The sequence below is a fragment of the Silurus meridionalis genome, chromosome 11, assembly GCF_014805685.1.
Source record: "Silurus meridionalis isolate SWU-2019-XX chromosome 11, ASM1480568v1, whole genome shotgun sequence".
Lineage (NCBI taxonomy): Eukaryota > Metazoa > Chordata > Actinopteri > Siluriformes > Siluridae > Silurus > Silurus meridionalis.
This window is the reverse complement of record NC_060894.1, coordinates 8,375,447-8,401,374: the sequence shown is the minus strand read 5'-3', so window position 1 is coordinate 8,401,374 and position 25,928 is coordinate 8,375,447. Positions and strand designations below refer to the sequence as shown.

Below are 25,928 nucleotides of genomic sequence, written 5' to 3'. Positions count from 1 at the left end.
ATAGGGTGTCCTGATTTTTTTCACACGACTGTATTAACTAGCCAACAAGGGCAAGTAAATCCTACAGTAACAATTCCATCACTTTGGAAAAAGGTGGTTGCCAACATAATACAATTATAAACATATTGTAAAATATTTAGCCTGTTGTGTTTCACACCATTCATAATCCAAAAAATTGGATTTTAGCTCGAAGATCTTGTGAAGCATATTATTCTTATTCGTATCCAATAAAAACTGATACGCAAAATCCACAAAGTGCAGGCTTTGGACTATTATGCGGCAAACGAACGAGCGTGAGAGCACATAACTACAGTATTCTGTATTCGGCATCCAAACAGGGAACCTGGACAAGCTAGAACTGTAAATATCTAAAGAATCAGCATTTACACCAAAAATCGTACTAACAAACTTGTGTGGTATTTATATATTTTTTTTTTTCACGTGCTCATTCGCTAAGATAAATAGCCAATCTGAGTTCTCTTCTCGCCGATGAGCGCTGCCTGAGCAGAACCTGACAACAAACTGCTGACTCCGTCCGACAAGAGCCACCGATGTGGAACACAGCGGAAAAACTAAATCCCACCCATGCACAAATCCCATGTGTCATTGCACGCCGGCCGGCCGATGGCTTTAAGTTCTTATCCTTCGTTATTAATCTAGGCATTGGCCAGAGAAAAATGCACATTGGTCGACCTCTAGATTTGACCACCCGTGCAAAAAAACAGAACTCCCTTACCAGTAACCGGCCTAGAAGGCTGAGCAGCAGTTCAGCAGCGGGCCACTCTGGTTTGTTGACTGTTGAGAGAAGGTCCTGCACAAAGTTTTCAAACAAAGGCCGATAGTCTTCCTCTCCCTGCTTGCTGCCGCATCTGAAAAATAAAAAGAGGATTGAGATTAAGTAGGCCGGCGACATTACAGCGCTCCAACAAAGCTAAAGGGTCGGAGCTCTTACTTTTTGAGGAAAACGGAGAGGAAGTTCTGTGCTGTCCTCATTGCAGTTTCATACGAGTTTGTGATAAGGACATCCTGGTCCACCTAGAAATAACGTAGCCAATTAATCTCTTTACGTTTAAACTAGAGAAATTACTGTATGTTTTACTTAATCTGTCAAAGGTTGTTTTCTTACTTTCTTTTCATACTCATCATCGGTGTTATCCTTGTCAGTGGGAAGATGCACCACGCACTGTATGAGCTGCAGCACCAGAGCGGTCACCATCTGGATGTACATGGGTTCTCCATCAACGTCACTGCTGTTTAACCTGATAAACAGAGAAGCCCAAATACAGCACGGGTTAATGCTTCATCGTAGTAATAATGTGAAACTTAATAAAAAGAAATCAGCCAACCTAAAGTTCCTCAGGCTTCTCTTGCTGGTGGGGAGCCTGGCCAGAGAGGTGAAGATCTCCTCCAGAATCAATTGCCTGTGTTTCTCATAGCGAGAAAAGACCTGAAAAAGAAAGCCACAATCATGTATGTTTAAACACAAGATTACATCCCAAGGGCTTTAAGATGAGCTTAAACGGTACTGAACACTTACAGCAGTGACAAGTTTAATGGCACAGAGTTGAAGCTCGCTGACGCTCTCCACAAAGAACGGTGTGATCCCCATTGAAGAGACCTGCATAAGACAGAACCTAGTTCAGCACAAGTTTCTAAAGAGTGCACTGACAAAGCAGATGGAGCACGCACACACACACACCTGCAGAATTGTAGTGTCAGTTAATAGCTGGATCTCCAGCAGCTCCGAGATATTGCTGACAATGTCGCACACTTTGTTGTAGAGCATTACGATAACCCTTTGCTTGTGTGTGGAACACTTAGCCCGTTTAGCTTTTGAGCTCAACAAGACACCTGCCAAAAAAAATGAGAGTGAATTACCAATATATTTATGAGAAGAATAAAATCCCTTATACTGGAACCTTTTATAGCTAGACTTTATAGTCAAATATAAAATATGTATAAAATATGTATATGTAATAGGTATTCTAAAATTAATGCAAATCAGTAACCATTAACAAAATATACAATTTGATCCTTAACCATTAACAGACAAGAGTTATTTATGATAGAAATTTCATCAATTTATAGGCAGAGATCAGTGATAAATATAATTGCCCACTAGAGAGCAGTATCGGTTTCAATTTACCAGATACATTTCTACACACAAAAAAAGTTAGGACAACACGTGCTCCCTATAATATTGCCATTCAACACAAAGAACTACTCTATGGTCATGACAATTTGTTTAACTTTGTCAGTTTTGCACTGTGGGTTTGTACAAGCCACTCCCACTGGTGCTTAAATGTTTGCAGCTGATAATCGCATACTTCAAAATCTACACAAAATCACTGTTGCCTTTTTTTAAATGTCACTTACATTATAGACAAAATAGAAAAACTGTCATTTTTTGAACAAATTTATTGAAACAAGCACAACGTTGTATAGTGATGCTCTAGTGTGGGAAATCTTTTATTTATTTTTCAATTGTATGAAATTGTTGACAATCACCTATTATCACTTTTAACGAGTTTTGAGGGCTTTTTTGTTCATTCTAACATGTTAAATATTTAGAGATCTCATCACTGACCTCCGTGTGGGTCCACTCTATAGACAGGGTCATACTGAGGGTACAGGGTGTTCTGCAGATGGAACTTGGTGAACTGCAGCACCCTCTCAATCACGTCCTCAATGTAGACAGCCTTGGGCATGCGTGGAGAGGTCATGATGTTCAGAGCGGTCAGGCAAGAGTCGGCCGATTTGGTCACCCGCTCCATGATGAGGTCACGCCATAACCTCTCTTCATCCTCTGCGTCGTTGTCCTGAGAAATGAATTGAAAACACTCTTACATATATTAACTCTCCACAGCAGAGCCTCAGTCTGCACAGAGATGCTAGTGGGAGTGTGAAAACTACACTCACGTGGTTCATGAGCGTGGTAAGCTTGGAGCCGTCTTGTATGTTTTTCTCCAGTATGCTCAGCACTTTTACAAGTTTGTCGGATGGAATCTGTAAAAAAAAAAAAAAAAAAAAAAAAAAACTTGTATTCACATTTTGTGAATTACAGGAAGCTCATAAATATTAGCTTAACAACTGACCACACAATTACAAAGGTTGGTATCATTTAGCAGTCATTGTTAGCTTTATACTGACTGATCAGCATTTGTGGAAAGTATGTAAATTTTGTGGTGCTGTTGCGATTATAACACATAAGACAGACTGTGAAAGACGCTTCACCATATTTGAGGTGACTGAACCCCAGCAGTAGCGTACCCTGAACGTGATGCCCATTGCTTTGATTTTAGCCGATTCACTGCCCAACTCCGATAGCTGGTGTTTCCCTAGAAGGAGTTCCTGAGGGATCTCGTCGTCGTCAGCGTCTAAGATAAAAATGCAAGATTTCTATTAAAAACTTGCTGTTGCTCCAACATCAACACAAAACTTCATGCCTCGCCTTTAGCGCTAAACTAATTAAAATAGCGCGCCTACAGAAAGCTACATACTTAACGACGTAAAGTCCACATCCTCCAAGTTTTCTAAAATGTTGTCCATGCTTGCCAAGAACCTCTTGAACGTCGAAGAATCCATCATTTCTGTTTGAGGGGAAAGCAAATTTTTGCAAGTCATATTAATTTTGGTATCAGCATCAAAAATGCTGCAGCATCCTCTTCACCTTTAAAACTCAAAAAATACCTTCTGGAGTTAGCTTCGGCTCGTAGGCTTTCCTCTTTTTTTGTTTCTCCTTCATCTTCATCTTTTTGAATACTGATAGAAAGAAAAAATATTTTATATATATATATATATATATATATATATATATATATATATATATATATATATATATATATATATATATATATAAAACGTATAGGATGCTACACAAACCAGTGGAATACCATGATGGAAAACAGAAGAGAAATTGTGTGTTTGGATAAATGGGAAATTCACCATCACTGATGCTGGGAGGAGGCGTCTCGTTCCCGGAGTTGTCTGGACTGTGGTCTCGGTATCGGCTGCCTGAACTTCTGCGGCCCTCGTTGTAGCCTCCGCTACGCCTGCGCTCTCCAGAGAGCTTTTTGTCCTCACACTCCCACGTCCGATCTCGCTCCTTCTTCGATCGCTTTGGAGCCGCTATAGGTTAAAGAACTGACTCTCAAATCACACTACAAACTGGAAAACTAAATTCACTCTTTGTGGGGAAAAAAAATCTATTTTGATCATTTATGGATGCTCAAGTAATTTATGACTTTTTACTCACACTCTGATTCACCGTCATCATCTGAGCTGACCTCAGCATACTTGGGCTTCTCATTGGCAGTACTGCGCTTGCGTTTGTTCATCTTTACCCTCTCACACAGAGGCATGGTGGACTCGATTTCTGCAAGCAGATGAGGAGGAAGCTCCTTGAGCACCGACTCATCAATGGCCCCTTGAAACAGATTAATAAACACTGTTTATAACTCGAGCCTTTATGTGACATCATTAAGTCACTAAATCAGAATAAGATTTGCAAAATCATTCTTTACATATCCAGTGATTTTTTAATTTTTTTTCCGTGTTAAAATAAGCAACTAGTCAGGAGAAACTGGTTGTCTTACCTTTTGAGGACTTTCCATAGGAAGGCCTGTTCTTGCTGGATTTGGAGCTGGTCGCATGCCTCTCCTTAATGATTTTCTGCACCTCATCGAGGGAAAGCTTCTGAAGCACTACCACAGGTTTGGGCCGTTTGCTGATGTCCTCTACCTGCCCAAGTCTCTCTAGCTTCACCCATGGCTGGCTCCAATTCTCCACAGGTCGCCTGGGTTCCGCGTTCCCGTCCTTGTCACGTTTCAGCTTGGGAATGACGAAGTTCTTCAACGCACCAGACTTTCCACCTAGAAGGAAATCAGGAAACTCTCCAGCTCTGTTGTCAGGAGGAGGAAGTTTAGAGCCATCAGTACCTTTCCTGGTACCATCAGAGCTTCGCCTCTCCTCTTTGCTGTTGGGAGATTTGAGGTCAGTGCGGGGTCGACCCGAGTCTGGCCCACTCCGGCTTTCCTGTTTCACGCGGGGACTGTCGGGTCGGGAGCGGTACTCAGGTGAGCGCCTGTCCCGGTGTTCTCGGGATTCGGACCGGTGTTTACGCTCGCGATCTCGGTCTTTGTCTCGGTCTTTATCTCGTTCCTTGTCTCTGTCTCGACCAGGACGCTCATGCTCTGACTTGCTGGAGGATTTAGGGGTTTCCGGCCTCCGGATTTTAGAGCCATCACTGCTGCGCTCCCTATCCCGCTCTCTATCTTTGTGTTTTTCCTCTCTGTGGCCATCTCGTGAAAGGTCAGAACGGTCGTCTTTTCGGGGAGTCTCCAGACGGATTTTGTCAGGCTTACCATCGTGCCTGTGCTTCGACAGGTCCGGTCTCTTGTCCGAGCCCTGTACCTTTCCTGAGGAGTCGCGCCGGCTGTCCTGCTTATGTTTTGGCATGTCAGGGCGGCCATCTGAAGCGGCTTTCTGCTGCTTTATGACCTCAGGCCGTCCGTCTGCTGCCCTCTGCAACTCCTCATCTGTTTTTGACTTGAGTCGCAGTACCCCAGCTGAGTCAGAGCCATCCTCAGCCCAGCGCTGGGCTTCCTGGGCAGGCACAGGGCATTCAACCTGCCCCTCAGCTCTTCCTGCCTGTTGTAGGTCTATGCTAACCATAAGTGCTGGACGGTTAGCTCCGTTGCTTGCAGCACTAGCCTCCTGAGGCGTTGGTTTGTTCCCTGCGCTGCCCCCACCGCCTACACCAGGGCCTCCAGCAGTACCAGCAGCACCGGGCTCCTGAGGGTACGAGTCCTGTTTCCGCTTCTTCAGGGGTTTATCTAAACAAAACAAAAAAAATCAATCAAACTTGAAGGAAGGAACTAGCACCTGTTAAACTTAATAATTAAACAAAATTAAAATTTTAAAAGCAATTCACACTAAAGACGAGAAAAACTCTTCTACCTTTATCTTGAACCTCTTTAGAGCAGCGCTCTCGCTCAATAGCCGATTCGCGTTCTATCCTTTCAATCTCAGCTAGAGCATCCAATTCGGCCTCGTCGTAGGGTGTCCCGCTGACTGCTCCAGGCTGTTTGGCTGCAACTGCCCCTGTGTTCTGCAGCACCGGGACCTGCTGGTACCCTGATTGTTCCCGAAAACTGTTGCAAGGCAGATCATTCTCTGCATCCGAGCCATGCTCCACGCTACCTGGCACAAGCTCACTAGGCTGCTCTGTCTCTGACGATTTGACCCGAGATAGCTTCAGCGTCAGCTTGGTGGAGTCTTTGGAGGGTGAGCTGACAATGTCGTACATAGCGCCCTTATCACCCTCCTCTTTTATCATTTTCTTTTGCTTTTTCTTCCTCTCGGGTGAGTCCATTAGGAGGTCAGGAGCGGCATCTCTTGGTGAGGTGTATGGAGGTGGCGACTGAAGGATCAGAGGTGGCCGCGATCCAACTTGAACAAAAACATTACAGAACAGAAGCAGTGACTAGGATTATTAGGATTATTTATGGTTCACGCAATTAGTTATGAAGTAATTCCGTCCACTACTTTCCAGTCTGATTTAATACTTCTACCTGCATACCCCTATATATCTGGGTTAACCCACTTTGCTCGCACAGCTCAAATCAGTTTATTTTACCAATATGCCTTAGTCAGGTAAGATTTTCCACAATCAAACAAAAAATCTTTCACTTTTCAAAGGTTCACCTTTAATTATTTTTGGGACCTCAATTAATCACCTTTATTATAATTGGGACATGCAATCTGACCAGTTTGTGTTTTTTGTTTTGTCTTTTTAACTTGCACCTGCCCCTTACTACTGAGATTCATGCCTGTGCTGTTACTATTACAACTAAAAGTGCCGTGCAAATAAAGGTGACAAAATGTAAACGCATTGCAAACCAAAATAACACACTAGTATGAGTTATTGTATAGAACCTGACCACAAGAAGAAAAAAATAAATAGATAAAAATAACCCTGAATCTAAAGAATCAAGATCTGTAAATACAAGGAAGTATCAACAGTCAATAACAAAATAATACAACATTTCCTGCAATGGAATTTACATCTACCTTTTGGGGTCCCTTCACTCCCAGCAGGAGAGCACACGGATTGGGGCGACCGGAGGGAAAAGGAGGCATTTCTCATAGAAGGATCACTCTCCTAGAAAGTCCACATAAATTAGTTACAAGCTCAGCTCAACATTCGGCAAATCCTAATGAAACATGTCCTAAATTAAACTTTATGAAGTTAACAAAAGTAATATCTGATGTTAAAGCATGAATTTGCTGTGTTTACTTGAACTGGAGCATGTGGTTTTTTTTTATTCTTAGAAAAGCCATCAAAATAGTTTCTGTGTCTAATGATTCATCAAACACCCTTGAGTGGTAAATATAAAGCTCAAATGATGTATAGTTTCAGCGATCAATGTATTAATGGCATAAAAAGAGATGATTTATCTTGTTTTTAATTAGGAAAAATCTGCAAATCTAGCCATGAGATCCGAATCCAATAAATGTTATATTTATTAAGTTTTTTTCACCTGGTGAGGAAAAATGATAAAGGAAGCTTGATTAAGGAGGCATGATAAAAGAAAAAAAAAAACTGCCAGCTGAGCAGGTATATGGTGCGTATACTCACCTCATTTCCCAGTCTGTGGACAATGCTCATGTACTCTTCGTTGGAGCAATGCCGTGCGTTGTGATTGGCTGAGTTACTTGACATTTGCCCGGAGACCTTGTTGTCGTGGATGTTTCTCATACCAGGCACCATGGGGTTAGCCACAGAGACTGCAATAAATTTTGAATAAACCTCTGATTAAGTCGCAACAAACTGGTGGCAATTCTGCAACAAAACTATTGTGAGAAAGTGTACATCTTATTGTTAAAATTTCATGGGAACTTACCTTGGATCTGTTGATGCTGAGGGTAGGTGGGAGGATGAGGGTACTGCATGTAACCAGCAGGGCTCTGAGGGGCATACGGGCTGGGCACTGGGCTGTTTTGCTGGGGTATGAACCGGGCACCAGAGCCCGTCTGAGGCTGAACAAAGCGACTACAGACACAAAAAAAGAACTTGTCAGCATACACTAGGTGTAACTAGGTTTGTGAATAAACACATCTTGCCATGCCATAAAAATTTCAGCTGGAAAAAAAAATCCTTGCAGAATACCTAGGAGGACTGGGAGTAACAGGGGTTTGCTGGTAGTTTGTGGATGCCGGACTGCCATGCATGGAATTTTGAGGCATCTTGTATGGCGGCATCATTGGCTGTTGCATTATACCTTTAATTACAGAAAAAAACTATTATAAAACTGTCATAAGAAATGTAATTTAAACACCAGGTTAGTTTTACCATCAAGTTTAGTATTCATAGCCTTTATCGTAAGCGAGAAACAAAGTGAAGGGGTCATTAGTCAGTCTAACTTTAGTCAACCAAGTGGTAAAACACCACTGGTTACAACAACAAAGTTTTAAAGCATGACAGACAAACAAGTTTAGGGGGTTTTAGGACAAGGACATGAAATATGTTAGAATGTACATTAGAGTACAATTCACACATTGCTTATTGATTCATTGTTGAAGACAACAAAGGAACACAAGGAGCACAGCACTACAACTGAGACGACTCTCAGGAAACACATCATTTGCCCTTTGGCTTGGGAAAAATTCTAATTAATTATAAATTATCATGAATAATTAATTATAAATTATAATTTATTATATTCAATTATAAGCAATTCTCATACTCTCATACATTAAAATACCCTATCCAATGCAAGTTCGCTAAAAATTAAACACAGCCAATCATGCTTAGTATCCCAAATTAGTTTCTTTAACAACACCTCTTTGGAAAAGGACCTACAAGTCAAATATAACTAGCAGGTGACAGAATCCTACAATTACCACATTAGCACTTTACATGGCTAAATCAACCCTAAATTGAGTTCTTGCAAGTACGATAGATATCTATAAAAAAAAATACAATAGATATCTATAAAGAAATAGACCGTGTGAATTAAGAACTACTTCCTCAAAACACTGTCTCATATCACGCTGTACAAAGAGACGTGGTCCAGAGTGTGATTATGGCACTGGAATTGAATGACCAATTAACCTGATTATCTGAACCACTTAATTAATAATATAACCTTAATTAACCTGTTTATGTGCAAAATAGTATTGTTGAGGCAAACTGTGTTTTGTGAGATGAGCCAAGCTTGCAGTATACGTAAATCAGTCATCTGCGACCACACAACTATTAATACTCATTATTGCTGCACAGAAGTCCAGGTTTCACACTTCTGATCCGAGGAACCCATACGGATAGAGTTATAAAAGGCTAGATTGCAAAATGCTGCCAGAGCCGCACCAGGACTCGCACTGTGCTCCATTGGGTTCAGAGTCAAGGGCAATGTCTCCATGTCTTCTCCTTACCGCCCTGAACCCCGTATCGGGTGGGCATACTTTTCTCCCTGAAGATGTTGGGGTTCCTGGACAGCACCGTCTGCAGCAGCACCGGCATGTCGCCCTCTGGGTCATCGCTGCCCAGGTTGTCCTTCAGCTCTCTGCCGTGAAAAGTGACATGGCATAAAAGGAATTAGACTAATAACACAAACAACTGTGCTATAAATGTGTTTACTAATCTGCTTTCATCTGAGACATGCATAAAAAACCCTCACTCTCCTCACTGTGAAACCTATAAAATACATTTATGAGCACTCATTTTATTGCTCTATTTTTCTCCTGTTGCTTCAAATATTTACAGTCGACAAAACAATTCAGAATATAAATTTTAACATTTCTATAAACCAAAAGGTCCAATTATTGCATTAATATATAAAAGAAACCTCAATTTTTTTTTTTAAAAGCTGACATGCCTCACAATTTCTTTCCATATTACTTTATTAGCTGTTTGCTCATTTTGGACTTATAAATTAAAAACAAAATCTTCTCCAATCAAATGTCCCAGAAGGTTGGGTAATTTGTTTTATCTTTTCCTGCAGGTGAAGTAGAAGCATCACTATTATTCCATGTCAGAGTCTAAAGGCAAAAGACACCCACAACAAAAGCACCACACACTGTTTGAAAATCAAGAGATACTCACATGTGCTCGGTGGAGACCTGGTTAAGGCTGTGAACCAGCTGGGAGACAAGGTTGTCGTCCCTGCGGGCCAAGAGACAGTTGACCTCCTCTGTGATCCTCCCATTGTACAGCAAGCTCTTGGTGGTGGTGGCAGGGAGAGGGGAAGGCAAGGGCAGCTGGTTTAACACTGTGAAATAAAAAAACAGAAACATTCTTCAGCATGGATTCACCCAATGTCAGGTCTGAAAAATAAATAAATAAAGCAAAACAAAAACAAAACAAAAATTATAATAATAAATACACCCTGGGATTTTAAGCGGTAGATCAGACTAGTGGTGGGGTTGTGATGCTTTTATTTTTAGATTTATATTTTAAGTATATTGGCATTTTGCCCAAGTTAAGTAGCTGTTTAAAAAAAAAAGTGACAGTAAGTTGGAACTGTGGCCAAGCAGGTGGTCAAGCAGCACGCTGGCACCAAATAAATAAACCAAAATGCTTCCCCCACACCAGCAAGCAGAAAACAAGATTCAGGAAAGATGGCTGTGCTTCAAGGATAAACGTCTGCAGTTCACGGTGATATTCGTTCACTTGAAACACACAGATGAATTGGAAAACAGCAAAAGATGCTCTGCTAACTGTGTTAAAACACAGTTGACAATGACTTCAAAAATGAACGATGGAAAAGAGAAGCTGGGCTTCTGCAGAACCTCATCACTTTTATTAAACTAACTGTTCTAACAGACATTTCCAACTGTGCAATTGCACAGTCCAGGATTTAAAAATATTTTATTTCTGACCTGTTATGGGAGTATAAATATCTAAAATCTACTGCAGAATTTACACACTTTCATGCAGTGTTTGTTGTAAATGTAGCACAATTAAAATAAATATGAAACAGCTGCAATTCTTCTATCTTGAGCAAGTTGAATGTGAAATATAAAGTGTCCTCTCTATACATAGAATACACCTCATAGAATCTGAGTGTATAGATTTATCACAATCTCTTTTTTCATTCATCTGATTTTCCCCCATCTTAATTCAGACTGCCTCTTACATTGCCTTTGTATCGTTTGGTACTGTTACATGTCAATAGTTACAAAATGAGAGAATGTTGCTTGCTAGTGTGAAATCAGAGAGGGACTTATAATAATAATAATAATAATAATAATAATAATAATAATAACAACAACATCAATCAGCTTTATAAGAATGACAGCAATGATTCATTGAACCATCTTTAGTAAACACTATTACACTCATTCACACACAAAAGCAATTTAGACTAGCAAATCTGCATTTTTTTTTTTTAGGTAGATGGAAACCCAGAGGACACCCACACAGAAATTGAGAGAACATGTGAAACTCCACACAGACAGTAACCCGAGCTCAATAGTGAACTGGGAGGCAGAGGAAATAATTCTACGCAGACTGCCACAAAAAGAAAAAGATGATGAAACAAGAACAAGCCTAAAATAAACTATGATGTATGTGATGTCTTTTGCGGTGCTACACATCCAGCAAGACTTGAAAGAATGTTACTCGTAATGAGGTTCTTACGAATTAACATCAAGTTCACAAATTCACAAGTCTAAAATGTAAACGCGACGGAGAAATATTTAACACTACCACCGGAATCTCGTCAACTTCATAAAAAAAAAAAAAAAAAAAACCCTGCAGATTGCTGGCAAGCAGGAGAAGTCAATTAATGTCAATTCATAGACTGGTGTGTATAATGAGCAGTTCTGTTTTGTCCCTGAACAAGATTTAAGTTATCAGTGGACAACTTAAGACCCTGAACCACACCTCCAAATTTCCTGACCCATTTTCCATCGTAATGAGGCGTCGTACATTTGACTGGCTTTGAAATCTGAAGCTTCTAACACAAATGTTAATATTCTATTCAATTCCTTTTTCATTTGTATAGCATAATAGCTTTTTTTTAATAGCTTTTAACAACAAACATTGTCTCAAAGCAGCTTATTAACTGCATGTTTCTTCAGCACTAAATAAACGATGTGATTGGTTGGTCAATGGGTCATGGGCAATTAATTCACAAGATACCATTTTAGAGAGGATTGTAAGCATAATGTTCACCTTGTTTTTAAGAAAGCAAAAATAAAATATTGATATGGATAAATAAATGTGAATGAATGAAAATATGAACAAGCGATTACAACAAAATATCACTCAAAAGAGCATCACATGACATTAGCAAACAAAAAAAAAAATAAACAGAAAGAAAAAAACCAAGTACAATATTTTCCATGCATTTTCCATTTGACCCACGATTAATCACCTTGAATTCACTACTAACGATTCTCCAACTAACACCTCAAGGTGTGCAATACATTGTTTTGTTTTCTTTTTGTCTACAACTGCTGAGAGTCTCACAGCATGATAGTAGTGAGTTGCTAAAACTGACTCTTTCTGTCTTTTATGAGAAAGAAAGCAAGAATGAAGCGATCCCTCCATTTGTGCCAGCAAGTCGGCGCTGTCTCTGCAACACTGAGGCCAAATGCATTCCCTCTGGAATTCCCTGGCATGGACGGCATAAGGGCACACCTCCACATTACAGCCAGCATTTATTTCGCCAGCGGTAGCATATGAGACTAAATTAAACTGAAACCGCGTCATACATCGCTGCGAATAACTGGTGCCTTCTCCTAGTCTCAACTCCCAAGCTCTAACAACAAAAATTATCAGAAGATCCTTGTTTTATGTTCGGGTTTGAATACATATTTAGTACCCAAAGCAACTGGATCCAAGAGAAAGAAGTTGAGTGTTAAAATGAATGCATTCTGAAATTTTTAAGAGAACTCATGCAGGATTGATTAAAACACGTGCATGACTGAGTAAAAAAAAAAAAATCCAATGTAAGATACAAGACAGTTTTCTCCTGAAGAGTGTGTGATACTTACAGTCAGTGAGGCTAGCAATCCCAGCAAGAGTGGTAATGGGAACATGAGGCATATCCCCATTCATGCTGAAGATGGGGGTGGGGGGGTCGTGTCGATGTGCAGGATGCTCAATGTCGCTGCTCTCCGACCAGCCTTCACATCTCCCTTCTGCTGAGAGGGAAAAAAAAAAAAAAAGAACAGGATCATAAGCAAAGACAGCAAACACCATCAATTATCTTATCATTTCCCTCATTCAAAAAAGTGTCACAAGAGTGATTGAGGAGGACTTGAAACCTCATCCCTTCACATTAAAAGAGATTATAAACATCTTCCATTGGGGGTCATCCTATAAAAAAAATTAAAAACACACCAGAAACCACTTACAGAGCAGGAGGTTCACAAGAACAGTGTGTATTTGCTGAACATGTCTTTACATTTATAAATACTGCAGGATAATTTGACTCTTATTTCATGAGCTATGCTATATAAGATGTACACAATATTTCCTCTTCTAGTTGATCATAACTACAACCAAAGCTGCATGATTTAAAATCCCACTTACAACCATCAGCATTCTTTGTCAGAAGAATTCAGATTTTTAAATTGTTTCCCAATAATACATTGTTAAAAAATATAGACATCATAATACACAAGAGAACATCTGAGAAAAGGGAAAGAGAGATAAAGTCCCTAATATGAAAATTCTTTTGATGCCAAGTAATTCAACAGCTTCTCGGCGAGGAGCACTGTAAAAATCTGTCCCAGAGCAGTGATATTCACAACGATCAGTGAACCATAAAACAGGCAATGATATACAAACTAGGTCGAAGTGAAGTAAAGAGACCTGGCAAAAGCATTCCTGCATTTCAGTCTCTTGTCTGGCACTTAACCTTAAAGCATCGAGGCCCAGTCATGATTCAGCTGTCTTAATAACATATCGAATTCTCACAGTAAGAAGGCATCAAGGCCGAAAGCCTATAAACATATAATTTTGCTGAACCAGCGTGAATGGTACAAGGAAATGAACTTGTTTAATCACAATACCTTTTGTGTCATATCGCCCACCGCTGCACGCAAAACAATTTCGAAAACCTAAATACGGAATAGATCGGTTCATTGGTGCATCACAGTCGAAATTACCATCCAGACCTGCTTAACTTGCATTGACTGCAAGCTTGGTTAGAGCACAACACCAAACATTTGTCTATTTACATCTGAGTCGGTACGCATTTAATATGCAGTCGAAGCAACGGTAAACTCTGGGCTACTGAGTGACATACTTTTCCTACGTAAGAAACCGCACATCACACGACACTTCGCAAGCATAAAAAAAAAAAAACTCCATGCTCATAATACAGCAGGGAAAGCGGGACACAGGTGTTAAGTGTGCATCGTGCACTAATGAGCAATGGTGCACTGTCAGATAGGTTTCATCTGCACCCCCAACACTGCACCAGCGCTCAACCATCTCTGTAGCAGAGGACGATGTGAAAGCTGTCTGCAGATATGACTCCAGCGTCATGTCACATAACAGGTGTCAATCACACACTGCTTACATGCCACGATGCTTCACAACATATTTGAAGAGAAATGATGACACTCTGGGTAAACCTTTCTAACAACAACAACAACTCATTTAAACAAGTAATAAAATCTGTTGTTCTTAAAGATATTTTAAAATTTTTAATTCAACGGGCATAACAGTGAAATAAGGCTATTAAGCTTGAACTGAAAATATAACCATGTGTTAGATGTTTTACTTTAGACATTTTTTGCCAAAATCTATTTTAAATAACTTTATTGAGATATATGTTCTATATACTAAACAAACCAGCTTTGCTGTTTGAGATGCATTAAAATGCAAACAGAAAATACAAAAAATATGTACAGAAAATGAATAATAAAAAAACAACAATTTTCTAAAAGTCAGTATTTAGAATTATTATAAAGTTGAATTAAAAACCTGTCTGTAATTTTCAGAAATCAAAAATCACCAAAACAACTGGAAGAAATGCATCCCCAAAACAGGACAGACCCTCCACCATGTTTTACTAAAAGCACAACAAGCACACTCATATTGTCGATGATTGGTCCCAGAATGTCATCATTCCACAATATTATTTTTCACTGATCTTTCACTCTATGTGAGCTTTAACATATCTACGTTTTTCACCCTGTTTCCCTTCCAAATACAGGTAACTTGTGATTCTTATCATTTGCCTCAATGCTTCGTTTAGTCCATTTAACTACATACAGAACATTGTTACAGGTACCACCCGCTAAACTTACACAGAACACGCTGCAGAAAGAACAATGGAGGAACAGGGAGAAAACAGCTTCAGGCCAAAGAAAAATGACAAAGTTTAAAAAATTTGGGATTCTTTTAAATCTTACACCTTACAGTGTTTTGACTTTTTTCGTTTATTTATTTATAAAAAGAGAGATTTTTAAATTTATTTAAAAATATTTCTTTATTTAGATATTTGCATTTTGTAATATGGCAATTAAATGCACTAAATGCGTTTAGTTTTCACAGATATACCTGCATGCAATTTCAACCAAAAATATTATTTTCTTTTTCCTAAAAAGGAAACAAATTACCTGCTAATTTTAAGAGACGTCCTGTTTTTTCTTATATATTTAGTATTTCTCTTTAATAAAGAAAAAGTACTTCTTATCCGATTACTCTTATTAATTGATGGAACAATCAGCAGAATGCTAAATTAATCGATGGAATACTTGGTAATAATCGGTGGAATATTCGATTACTAAAATAATTCATAGCTGCAGCCCTACATAATTTGTTCATTTACCAAATTACAGTACATAACTTAGCAAAACAGAGCAATTACAGTTTCGTACTGTATAATCTATACAATATATGTGTATATGGCACCGGGCGTGTGGACGAGCTCCAACACAAACGCATAGACGAGCACCAGTTTGCGAGTGGAAGGCAGAACATAAAACATATTTTACAATTTTGACATATCGCTATTGTCATCGTAACATTGTAAAATCGTATGTCAAACCATTGTAACTCAGGGACCGCCTGTAAGTGTTTTTTTTTTTTTGGCTGTTATCCTTCTAAAGGCCATTCCTGATAAGCTTCCTCAGAATCTATAAGAGTTAACTTGGCATCCTAATGAAGCGGACAGATGCTGATGACTTATTCCTAGTCTCTCAAACAAAACTGTCAGAAACCTCTCATGAGATTTTAAGTTTTCTTGGTTCTTTCTTTGTTCCTGGCCTCTTCTGACTCTTCAAATTATCTTGAATACTATATCTGAATATTCAGTTTGTTTGCAGATTTCTCTGAGACAGTGACCCTGCAAATGCAAAAGTTTCATTTTATGTTGTCAAATTGTGTGACTTTTGGCATTTGAAATGGAACGATGTGATTGAAAGTCAGTCTTGTTAGCAAGCTCCAATGAAATAAACTCATGTTGCATGTGTAAGTAATGCTTGCAAAATCTTAACGTAATAGTTCTTTTTCACAGCAAGCATTTGGACATACAATAGTAGGACAGATACAGGTGTCAGCAATGACTTTGATTAGGATTCCATTCCACTTAGGTTTATGAGAACCAGGTTCCTGTAATTGCTCATGGTCACACTAAATACTTATCACTGTAGCCTATAGAAGCTGTTTTCTGTTCTAATACCACATACAAAATTTCCACTTAAGAGACCTAGAAATAATTCTGTATGGTCAGTGTACCAGTGCTGAAACAACAAATCTAAAGATGGCCTTTTTTTTTACAGATCTGTCCGTGTGTGTGTGTGTGTGTGTGTGTGTGTGTGTGTGTGTGTGCGCGCGCTCCCTGCTGCTCGACTCTAGTCTGTAGTTTGATTGGAAGTGGTTATTATTAAACCGAAAACATCTTCCCTGATCAGCACATGTGGAAACATGACAACATTTTAATCACTTTCTAACAACCTGTCCAAATATTAAGCCTTTTGGCTGATAACATGCTGTTTAAGACAATTTTCTGTGGCATTAGTAATAATTACAAATTACTACTACACTAAAACTTAATTTCTATTAATCAAATCAAAGTCTTAATTTACTGGACACTACAAACTGGAGGAAGGTGCAGGGTTGTTAGTTATCCAAGTACTTAAAACACCATCCAGTCATTCAAGTTTGGTATGCTGATTGGCTTGTCTTCTCTTTTTAATAACTTATTTTGCATTATTTTCAGTGATAACGCATAGCAGCGTACTCTTAGTCTAAATGTGAACCTACGCAAAACACGTTAAGGTTGGCTGGTCTGAAAATATATTTTTGCTCATCTGATTTTTACATAAATCTGCCTTTAACCTCTTCCTTATATATGCCACTTATTGTCCAACACATTTGTTCTAACAGTACCAGAATGCCTGGCCAATCTTTGACATATCTTTTTAAAAGTGAACAAAATGTCATGAACTGTCATCTTCTAATAAAGTCTGAAGGCTGAGCTGGCCATGGGAAAATATCCTGTCTGCTGACTTTTATTCAGTTTTGTTGTCCTGTTGCAGCGTTTCGCCTTTTAACATCCTGGAATTCAGGTTGTTCCTGAAAAGCCAGGCTTTTCAAAGTGGGGTCTGTGAAGCATAGCCTGAGGGTCTATGATTTTCTCATTTTGTATGAGTAGTAGAAATCACAACCTGTCATTAGCCAAGTTATTATGGATATAAATAACATTTGAAATCTCATGACAATTTTAGTGTGCAAATTTTTAGAGTTTTTAAACCACTGCTGTATATAAAGGTTTAATTAAATCCAAATCATCAGGAATGCAAATTCTTGCACGCAAATTAATTCCTAAGTACCTAACTGTGCACCTGACAGTATGCCATAATCCACACTCTCAGAAATAAATGTTCTTCTTGTCTCTGTACATCTTTTGTGCCTTTATAAGGTATCTTTTAACTTGCCATGCGTGTATGGGTACTATGTTAATTTGTCTACCATTAAGACTCTGGTTGTGCAGGTTAACGTAGAGGAATACTATAAAAGACACAGCAAAGGTACAAAAGATGCAAATTTCATGAGACTGAACAAACAAGAAAATGCACGCTTCAATACCTTTTTTTCTGAAAGGGCACAGAGAGTACATTACGTAATCAGGATGATCATACAAGTACAGATCTGTTTCATTTCGATATAGTCCAAGGCTTACTATTAACTTTTGCTTAATATTTTGGCAAAATGGAATTTGCAGCAAAAGAAGATAAGCTGAATAGGTATTTCAGTCTCTCAGAAATGTTGCGGGTTTTGTTTTCTCCTTAAAAAGTGTTTCCTTTAATTTAATAAATCATCAATAAAATGTGAGGTCACTATTTAAGAGTAGAAAGAGAACCAATGAAAAGTCAACCATACTGCAACAGTATCTGCCGGCCAGATCACTCTCATTCATGAATCTATTGCTTTAAGGGGTGGAGATCAAATAAATAAACAAGAGATCTCGAATTACAGATAACGCCCCCCACAGCGACCTCCAGCAGGACCAGTGGGAGGGAGAAGCGCAACACGCACAAAGGATTAGCAGATAGAGTAAAGACAGCAAGACACAGAGAATGAGAAAGTGTAGGGAGATGGGGGGAAAATGAGAGAGAGAGAGAGAGAGAGAGAGAGAGAGAGAGAGAGAGAGAGAGAGAAGTTAAAACATAGAAAGTGTGAGAGACATACAAATAGAGTATGAGAGAGACACAGAGAGAAGAAGACAGTAAAAATGAGCAAATGACTGATTGAAGGAGAGACAGAAAATAGGGACAGAATGAGAGTAGGGGGTATGACACACAAAGTGAAGATTGACAGAAAGAGAGACAGGGGGAGAGAGAGACAGCCAGAGGCAGAAAGACCAGAGGGAGTGAGACAGGCAGAAAAGAGACAGGTGAAAGGAGGGGACTGACAGACAGATGGAGAGAGTAAGACAGAGAGAAAGAGAGACCAACAGAGAGAGGAAGACAGAAAGAGAGACAGAGATATAGAGAAATGTGAGTGAGACAGAAAGAAAGAGACAGACAGAGACACAGAGCATGTGAGATCAACAGAAAGAGACACAGAGAGAATAAGATCAACAGAAAGAGGACAGACAGAGGGAGACAGACAAAAGAGAGACAGTCATACGGACACTGGGAAACACATCATCAGCACATTTACATATCAGGATTTCACATCCCGCCCTACCTGTGTGTGCGTGTGTCAGTCAGAGAGAGAGAGAGAGAGAGAGAGAGAGAGAGAGAGAGAGAGAGAGATAAAGAAAGAAAGAAAGAAAGAAAGAAAGAAAGAAAGAAAGAAAGAAAGAAAGAGAGTATCTAAGCAAACTGAACACATTCACAAAGCTCAGACTCGAGCCTGAGTTTATAGGTCCTGTGTTCCTGCTTGCTAGTTTTCTGTGTTAGCATCATAATGTAAGCGGCTCAGCTGCTCCTCTGCCCTCTCCACACATCGCATACGACAAATATCGCCTTTCTGGCACAATACAAGTCTACTTCGATATTTGGAGGGCAGAAACACAGCAGCAGTGTCCCAACTTTGCATGATGTGTCGCGCCATTGCTGTGTCCATTCATTCTCCACAGAAATGAGCACGGACTGTAAAAATCATGATGAAGGGTCAACCCTCGACTCGGAGCGGGGGGAAGATACACTTATATCATTTGCACAATCCTGAAATTCACATTATAAAATGATTATTAAAATGACCTATTGCCACTTTGACAAATATCTCAAACAAACAAAAATAACCCCCCACAACGCAAGAGCTTGATTTAATGTGAAAATAACTTTGCATTCCTCTACAACTAGCCAGCTAGTCATCCTGCTAGCAACGTACAAACACCACAAAACACTTAGTCAAATAGATGTTTCGAAGATTTCTGTTCACACCGTTAGCATTGAGTAGCTCACGAGGAAAGCGTTTTTTAAACCAATTAACCAGTTTTTATTAGTAATAACGTGATACTAACTAACTAAACTATTATTCCGGCTAGCGTCAATCCTGTAACAAACGGCGCCAGGTTAGCTGTACAATGTTTTATATTAGTCATTACTTAAACCTGAACATGCGACAACAAAATAAGGACTAATTACCTTTTCGTAAATGATAATTACACTTGTGAGGTCAATTACATGCTTACAGGTAAAAGCTCGTCAGTTAGAAGTCAGTCAGCGGCTCTCAGGCTAATAACAGAGGCTTGAAGGTAGTCAGCTACACAGCGCTCCTATTCATTAATGTATCATTCTGGGATACAACTGAATAAAATTACCCACAACTTTATTCAGAATCAGATCAATTTACTGAACGTCAAATTTGAGCTCCGTTTCCGGAAGTCAACTTTAACCCTGATATATATTATATATATATATATATATATATATATATATATATATATATATATATACGATTATTTGTGTTTATTTCCAATTCGCATTGTATGCTAACGCTAACGAGAACAGGTTTCACCGAAATCATGCCACAGTGAGGCAACCGCAAAAGTTTACTGTACTCCGAAATTGTCCGGTTTATAAAAAAATAAATAAACAAAAGACAAATGTAGGCTTATATGCTTTTAAATAAAGTCTTAAATGTATTCAATACTATATTCAAAATTTCTGGGAGTTTAAGTGAAACGTTATGGACACCTACAAAGAATTTCAGATACGCGCTTAAAATTCATATCTGGTGATAATCTGAAGCTTGTTCATTAGAAACGTTTCTAAAGTTGCACAAAAATGTAACAAGGACGTCATTAAGTGTCCGATTTGTTTCTATTGCCCACTATAGGTAATTGATCACCGACTAGAGTGACCAGTGAGGTGAAAATTAGGGAAATGTAATGATCACACATTGTATATGTTGTTTGTTTTTTAATCCAGCTGCATGACAGGAAATACTTAGAAAGTGTGTGTTTGCTTTCTAGGACTTGCAGATATTAAGTACAAACTCTGGTTGATTTCACTGGGGTTGTTTTATCGCTTGTGTTTTTGGAGTCTCCAGTATGTTTTCTGTCTGCTGCCCTGGTCCTGAACACTGGTCTGACCTGTTGAAAGCGATGTTACTCTTCAGGTGTTAAAGGGCCACGGGATCATTCAAATGTACAGTGTGTTGATTAGGAAGTCGAAGCAAACACACTTGTGTTTTACCTGCCTGGTTCTGTGCAGAAAGCAAACCTGAAAGCAAAATTACCATTCCGAAAATTCAGCCAACTTGCCAAATGTGCAGGCTGCAAACTTAAATGACGGCTGCAGAGAGTTCACAGCGACTCGCCTACTGAGCTTAAAGCAGCCGATTTGCCAGCTAGCTCTGTAGGCGAGTCAGTGTAAACAGTGCTAACTGGCTAGGCTAACTACCAGCTAGCCAGGCCTTTTCTTGTTCTCGTTTAGAAGCAGTCCTTTCGCCAGCTATGATCATGAGCTAAAGTTAGTCTTTTTTCGCCGCGCACTTTAAAACGAGTCCGAGTCAAAACCGAGTCCAGCCAAGGGGTCGAATCTGAGCATTTTTGCATCCATTTGACCAGCGTGGCCTTGTAGCTAGCTAACAAAACCGCGAACCGCGGACTCGCCTAAGGTCACTTGCCCGTGGCCCCGTCGCCGCGTATCGGCCGCGCAAGACAACGACGCGGCGCGGAGAACGGGAAGGAGCTAGCTTAGCTCGAGCTAAACCAATCCGAGGGAGCGATGGATAACATTGAAGTTTCGCCGCGGCCCCGGATATGTTATCGGGTATTTCGTGCTATTCTCTTTGATCGACCGCGGGTAAATGAAGTGATGAGTGCGGTGGGTTATTTACCTCAGGACTTGGGGCGATTCACAAAAAGAAATGGTAGTAAAACGGTTCGGATCAGCCTCTCTGAGCTCCCCTCTCCGTTCCTGTGTCGCTCTTTGCAGCTACTCCGAGTAATATAACAACAATAATCCGGGTCGGGAGGGTTCGTTCTTCTTCCTTCTCACTGCAAACATGAAGACTTGAGGGAGGTAAACAACATTCCTTTCAACCGGTGGATTTTTGCTCGGTTTCACACTCCAGCGAGGATTGAAGATGGCTGTAAATTTCCAAGCGATTTCAGGGAAATATTTAGCGGCGGAAAAAAAAAACCCCGAAAGACTATTGACGCGGTGATAAAAGAGATCCACTCAGACTCTCCCCCCCTCTCTCTGGCAGAACAAAATGCCGACCGGAAGTACCGCTGCGGGAATGACTCCCTCCACCGGCGCCAAACCGACCAGCAGCGACTCAGGCCGAATCCCAAACGACTTCATTTTGGACACAAGAGTGCTCACTGACCGCCATTATTATATCACAGACTTAGTGCGTATGTATAGGGAGTAAGGAGCGATTTGGGATCCGGCCATATCTACTTCCGCTGTTTTTTTCCTGCACGCTTTCTTTCCTACTACTAATTCTACAGTAGTCTTGAAAGAATCGTTATTGGTAACAAACCAATGAACAATCCTTTTCCCTTTTTAGTGCCAAAGTTGTCCTAGCAGGGTAACTTTACACATACAGGTTTATGAGGGGTTTTTTCACCTTTATATCTGGACGTCTACTATAAATTTCATACCTCATGCAGCTGTTCATATTTTTATGAGTTCTAATATATTAACTTTATAATAAAAATTTTGCTTTAATTTTTTTATTGTATTTTTTTTTGTTGTTGTTTTTTTATCTTTTTTACTTTTTTTATTGCAAACGCTAAAATGCACAGAGATGCATGTCTGTTCCAAGTATACCTAAGCATAGATTTTGTTTTAAAAAAAAGAAAGAAAAACCTTAGCGATGAAATCTGTCTTATTATTAAATTATAAATCAAGTGTAGAAGGAAACTAGTACTGCAGATGAACCAGAAATCTTACACCTCTACTACAAATCTCTCATGTGATGAAAAATCTCAATCCATGTAATATAGGGGGAAATTATAACCTCCCACTTCTATGTTAAAAAAATAATAATAAAGAAAAATAGTGATGCCTTTTAAGTATTCGAGTACTTAAGCAATGATTTTTTTTTCCAAGCATAAAATTGATAAAGAATTAATGACAATTTGATGTCATTTTGTGTCATTTATATGTTTATGTAGATCAAAAATTATTTTCTGCTTTTTTTATGAAGTATCAAGTTATAAAAAAAAAAAAGATATGAATCAACACTAAAAGGTCAGACTCACTGCACAGCCAACACAAACCAAAATATCATGACACCCACTATGTATGGAAAAAATGGCAGTAAAATTGCTATACTGTTCAACACTAATATTTAATACTCTCTAAAATACATAATGTCCAGTTTGCTCAGCTTTGTTTCAGTCAATTGACTTAAATTGCTAACATATTTGATTGTAAAGATGTGTGGTTGGAGATTTTAGACTGCCAATCTTGAAATTAAGCATATCTGCTGGCAAAAATAAGTATTTCAGGTTAAAATAATGATTTACCTTCATTGATTTTGCAGATGCTTTTTGTCAAGAGGGACTCAGAAATGTATTCAGTTTGAGCTTAAGGTCTTTTTGGAGATTTTTCAAAAAATTCTGTCACTAATATAAAATTGAATCTATGCATTTTTAGTGTTCTCAATTTTTCCGGTCTAATTTTTCTACATAGAAGAATTTAGGATTATTAATATAAATGTTGCTATATTAAGTAATGTATTACTTTAACAAACTCTGCTTTAGGTCACTTAGGTCAGTTTAGTCGAAGTCTAACTAAAAATGTAGCAAACTGCAACTTGTTGTGAAACACTATAACTTTATTCAATTTCACTTGCTTTTATATTTACCCAGAAATTGACACACGTGCCAACACTTTACCTGTAATGGTTTGCAAAAAAGAAATCTCTGCATTCTGCCAAAATGCATGTGTCTCATTTATGACATAGATTTTTTTTAGATTTTTGCAAATTCACTCATCCAGTGTTGCTTCGCTTAACTATTCACACATTGTCTGTGCTTTTGTAAAACACACTATGTAACCAGGATTAGAATTATGTGTTTATTACTCTATGTTAACTCTATATCATTTTTTGTAACATTATTATTAAACATTTTATTAACAAACCTGCTATAATATGGATTTTAACACCTTTGTTAAAAATTTAACAAAACCCCAGCTGTATTTTCTGTTTAAATACTAATAATTATAATTATTCAGAATAAAAAAATATAATAATACACATAATAAATGCAGTTTTTGTACAAGTCATTATCAAATTTTTTTTAGCTTTCTTAAACCACCACTATTTTGATTTATTTCCCTGAAACCCTTTTAAAATATTTATTAAAACAGAAAAAAAATATTCATTTTTAAATACACATAGCTTTAAGTGTTTCTTTTTAAAATGAAAACCCCTTTATATAATATAGAAAAGTATTATAATATAAATATGTATAGCAATAACAATCATTCTAAAAGTATATAATGATAATAATAAATGTTTAGAACTTTTGAATATGTTGGTAAAGCATTTATTTGAATTTAGTTTGTAAACAGCTCGCGACCTCCCTCTTGCGGTAGACATCTGAAGGTGCACACACAAAAACAGCAAGCGCAGCACACATCACAAATACACAGTGCGCACCAAGTTACACTATCTAAACAAACACTTACTACAAATGTTAAATGATTTGTTAGTGTATGGGTTCTTTACTTTGATAAAAAATATTTTGCACTTTCTCAGGTTCATTTTTAAGTAAAGGTCTCTGGTCACGTGGTACACGTCATACCTATCACCCACATTAACATTTACATAAAAATACGGACAATACGATTATACATAATTACATTTCAAGCATAACTAAAAAAAAGCCGTTCACTCACAACTCTATTATGATTTATGTGATTAAAAGTTTTAATGCTAACCTAAACCTCCTAATGGTAGTGGTAAAAGTTTATAAGCGTCCAAATGGTAACAGTTTGAATTGTAAAGATTAAAATGTGTAAATTGTTAATTGCATAAGTTCTTGGTTATGTAGATATGCAGACTTTGACAAAGAGACAACTGAGGTGCCAAATCGTTATTATTTATCATTATTATTAGTTATGATGATGATGATGATGATGATGATGATGATGATGGTGATTATTATTATAGATGATTAAACTTATTTCTAGAAAAACAAACAAACAAAAAATTCCTGCATTAAGTTCAATAATCTAGAGAAATGTTATTTTTTAATGTGAGAACTTTTTTAAATGTATGGAAACTAAAAGTGTATGAAGAAAAATGTAAGTCAACACTGTGAAACAAACACAAACAGCAGGTGAGGCTGATGAATTCATGGCATGATAACTGCTACAAGAATCTACTGCAAAATATAACGATTTTAAGTAAATAGTCTCACGACATCATAATCTTGTGCAGAGTTAAAAAAAAAAAAAGTTTTCTTATTGGATTTTGTTCCATCAAATTAGCCCTCAACCCTGACCTGTTTCCCAACTTCTCCAGATAAACTGCACAGTGAAGCATGATGGTACTACCACCATCATGCTTCACTGTGGAGACCATGTGGGATTTCTGTAGAATCTACCGCTTTGCTTCAAAGCCACACATTTCCAGTTAAAGTTTCAGCAGATAAGAGAATGCACAGATTTATGAATTTATTTATGTTTTGGATATGACTGGCTTCTTTTATCAGATTTGTGTTTGTCACATAATTCTGTTTAAAGGCAAGAGGACTCATTAAAAATATTGTGATTCCCAATTTGTACTTCTGAAGCAGCAAATATTACACAGTACAACAAAGAGTAGTTGGTAAAACACTTCCAGTACACAAGATCCTCTCTGGAGAATAATGCAGTGTGACATTATCAACAAAATGTCTTGAATTTGGTCAATAGATTTTCTGTGCTACAGTGCAATATGCATAAATATTATAATGCTTTATTATTTATTATGGGATTAAAGTGTTGGTAGGCGGTCATCCTTTATGTAATATGAATTGACTGTCATTGCTCAGATTGTA

The 25,928-nt window shown here is 38.4% G+C and overlaps 1 protein-coding gene across 3 annotated transcripts in view; it reads right to left on the bottom strand.

Moving 5' to 3' along the window:
• nipblb (NIPBL cohesin loading factor b) overlaps window positions 1-22,169 on the bottom strand; it is a 32,335-nt gene extending 10,166 nt beyond the window's left edge. Inside the window, exons 1-23 of one of the 3 annotated variants that reach the window (XM_046860980.1) lie at window positions 21,764-22,169; window positions 13,003-13,152; window positions 10,106-10,271; window positions 9,436-9,566; window positions 8,171-8,282; window positions 7,905-8,053; window positions 7,640-7,788; window positions 7,072-7,162; window positions 5,959-6,450; window positions 4,596-5,834; window positions 4,256-4,426; window positions 3,946-4,128; window positions 3,691-3,762; window positions 3,501-3,590; window positions 3,271-3,377; window positions 2,920-3,006; window positions 2,588-2,819; window positions 1,700-1,851; window positions 1,538-1,618; window positions 1,347-1,447; window positions 1,127-1,259; window positions 953-1,035; window positions 737-869 (exon numbers count right to left, since the gene is read on the bottom strand). In XM_046860980.1, coding sequence (XP_046716936.1) covers window positions 737-869; window positions 953-1,035; window positions 1,127-1,259; window positions 1,347-1,447; window positions 1,538-1,618; window positions 1,700-1,851; window positions 2,588-2,819; window positions 2,920-3,006; window positions 3,271-3,377; window positions 3,501-3,590; window positions 3,691-3,762; window positions 3,946-4,128; window positions 4,256-4,426; window positions 4,596-5,834; window positions 5,959-6,450; window positions 7,072-7,162; window positions 7,640-7,788; window positions 7,905-8,053; window positions 8,171-8,282; window positions 9,436-9,566; window positions 10,106-10,271; window positions 13,003-13,066 — 4,218 coding nt within the window. In that variant the 5' untranslated portion in view covers window positions 13,067-13,152; window positions 21,764-22,169. The remainder of the gene's footprint in view (window positions 1-736; window positions 870-952; window positions 1,036-1,126; window positions 1,260-1,346; window positions 1,448-1,537; window positions 1,619-1,699; window positions 1,852-2,587; window positions 2,820-2,919; window positions 3,007-3,270; window positions 3,378-3,500; window positions 3,591-3,690; window positions 3,763-3,945; window positions 4,129-4,255; window positions 4,427-4,595; window positions 5,835-5,958; window positions 6,451-7,071; window positions 7,163-7,639; window positions 7,789-7,904; window positions 8,054-8,170; window positions 8,283-9,435; window positions 9,567-10,105; window positions 10,272-13,002; window positions 13,153-21,763) is intronic. The other 2 variants (XM_046860981.1, XM_046860982.1) reach the window with 2 other exon arrangements.
• Between the last annotated feature and the right edge of the window lie 3,759 nt (window positions 22,170-25,928).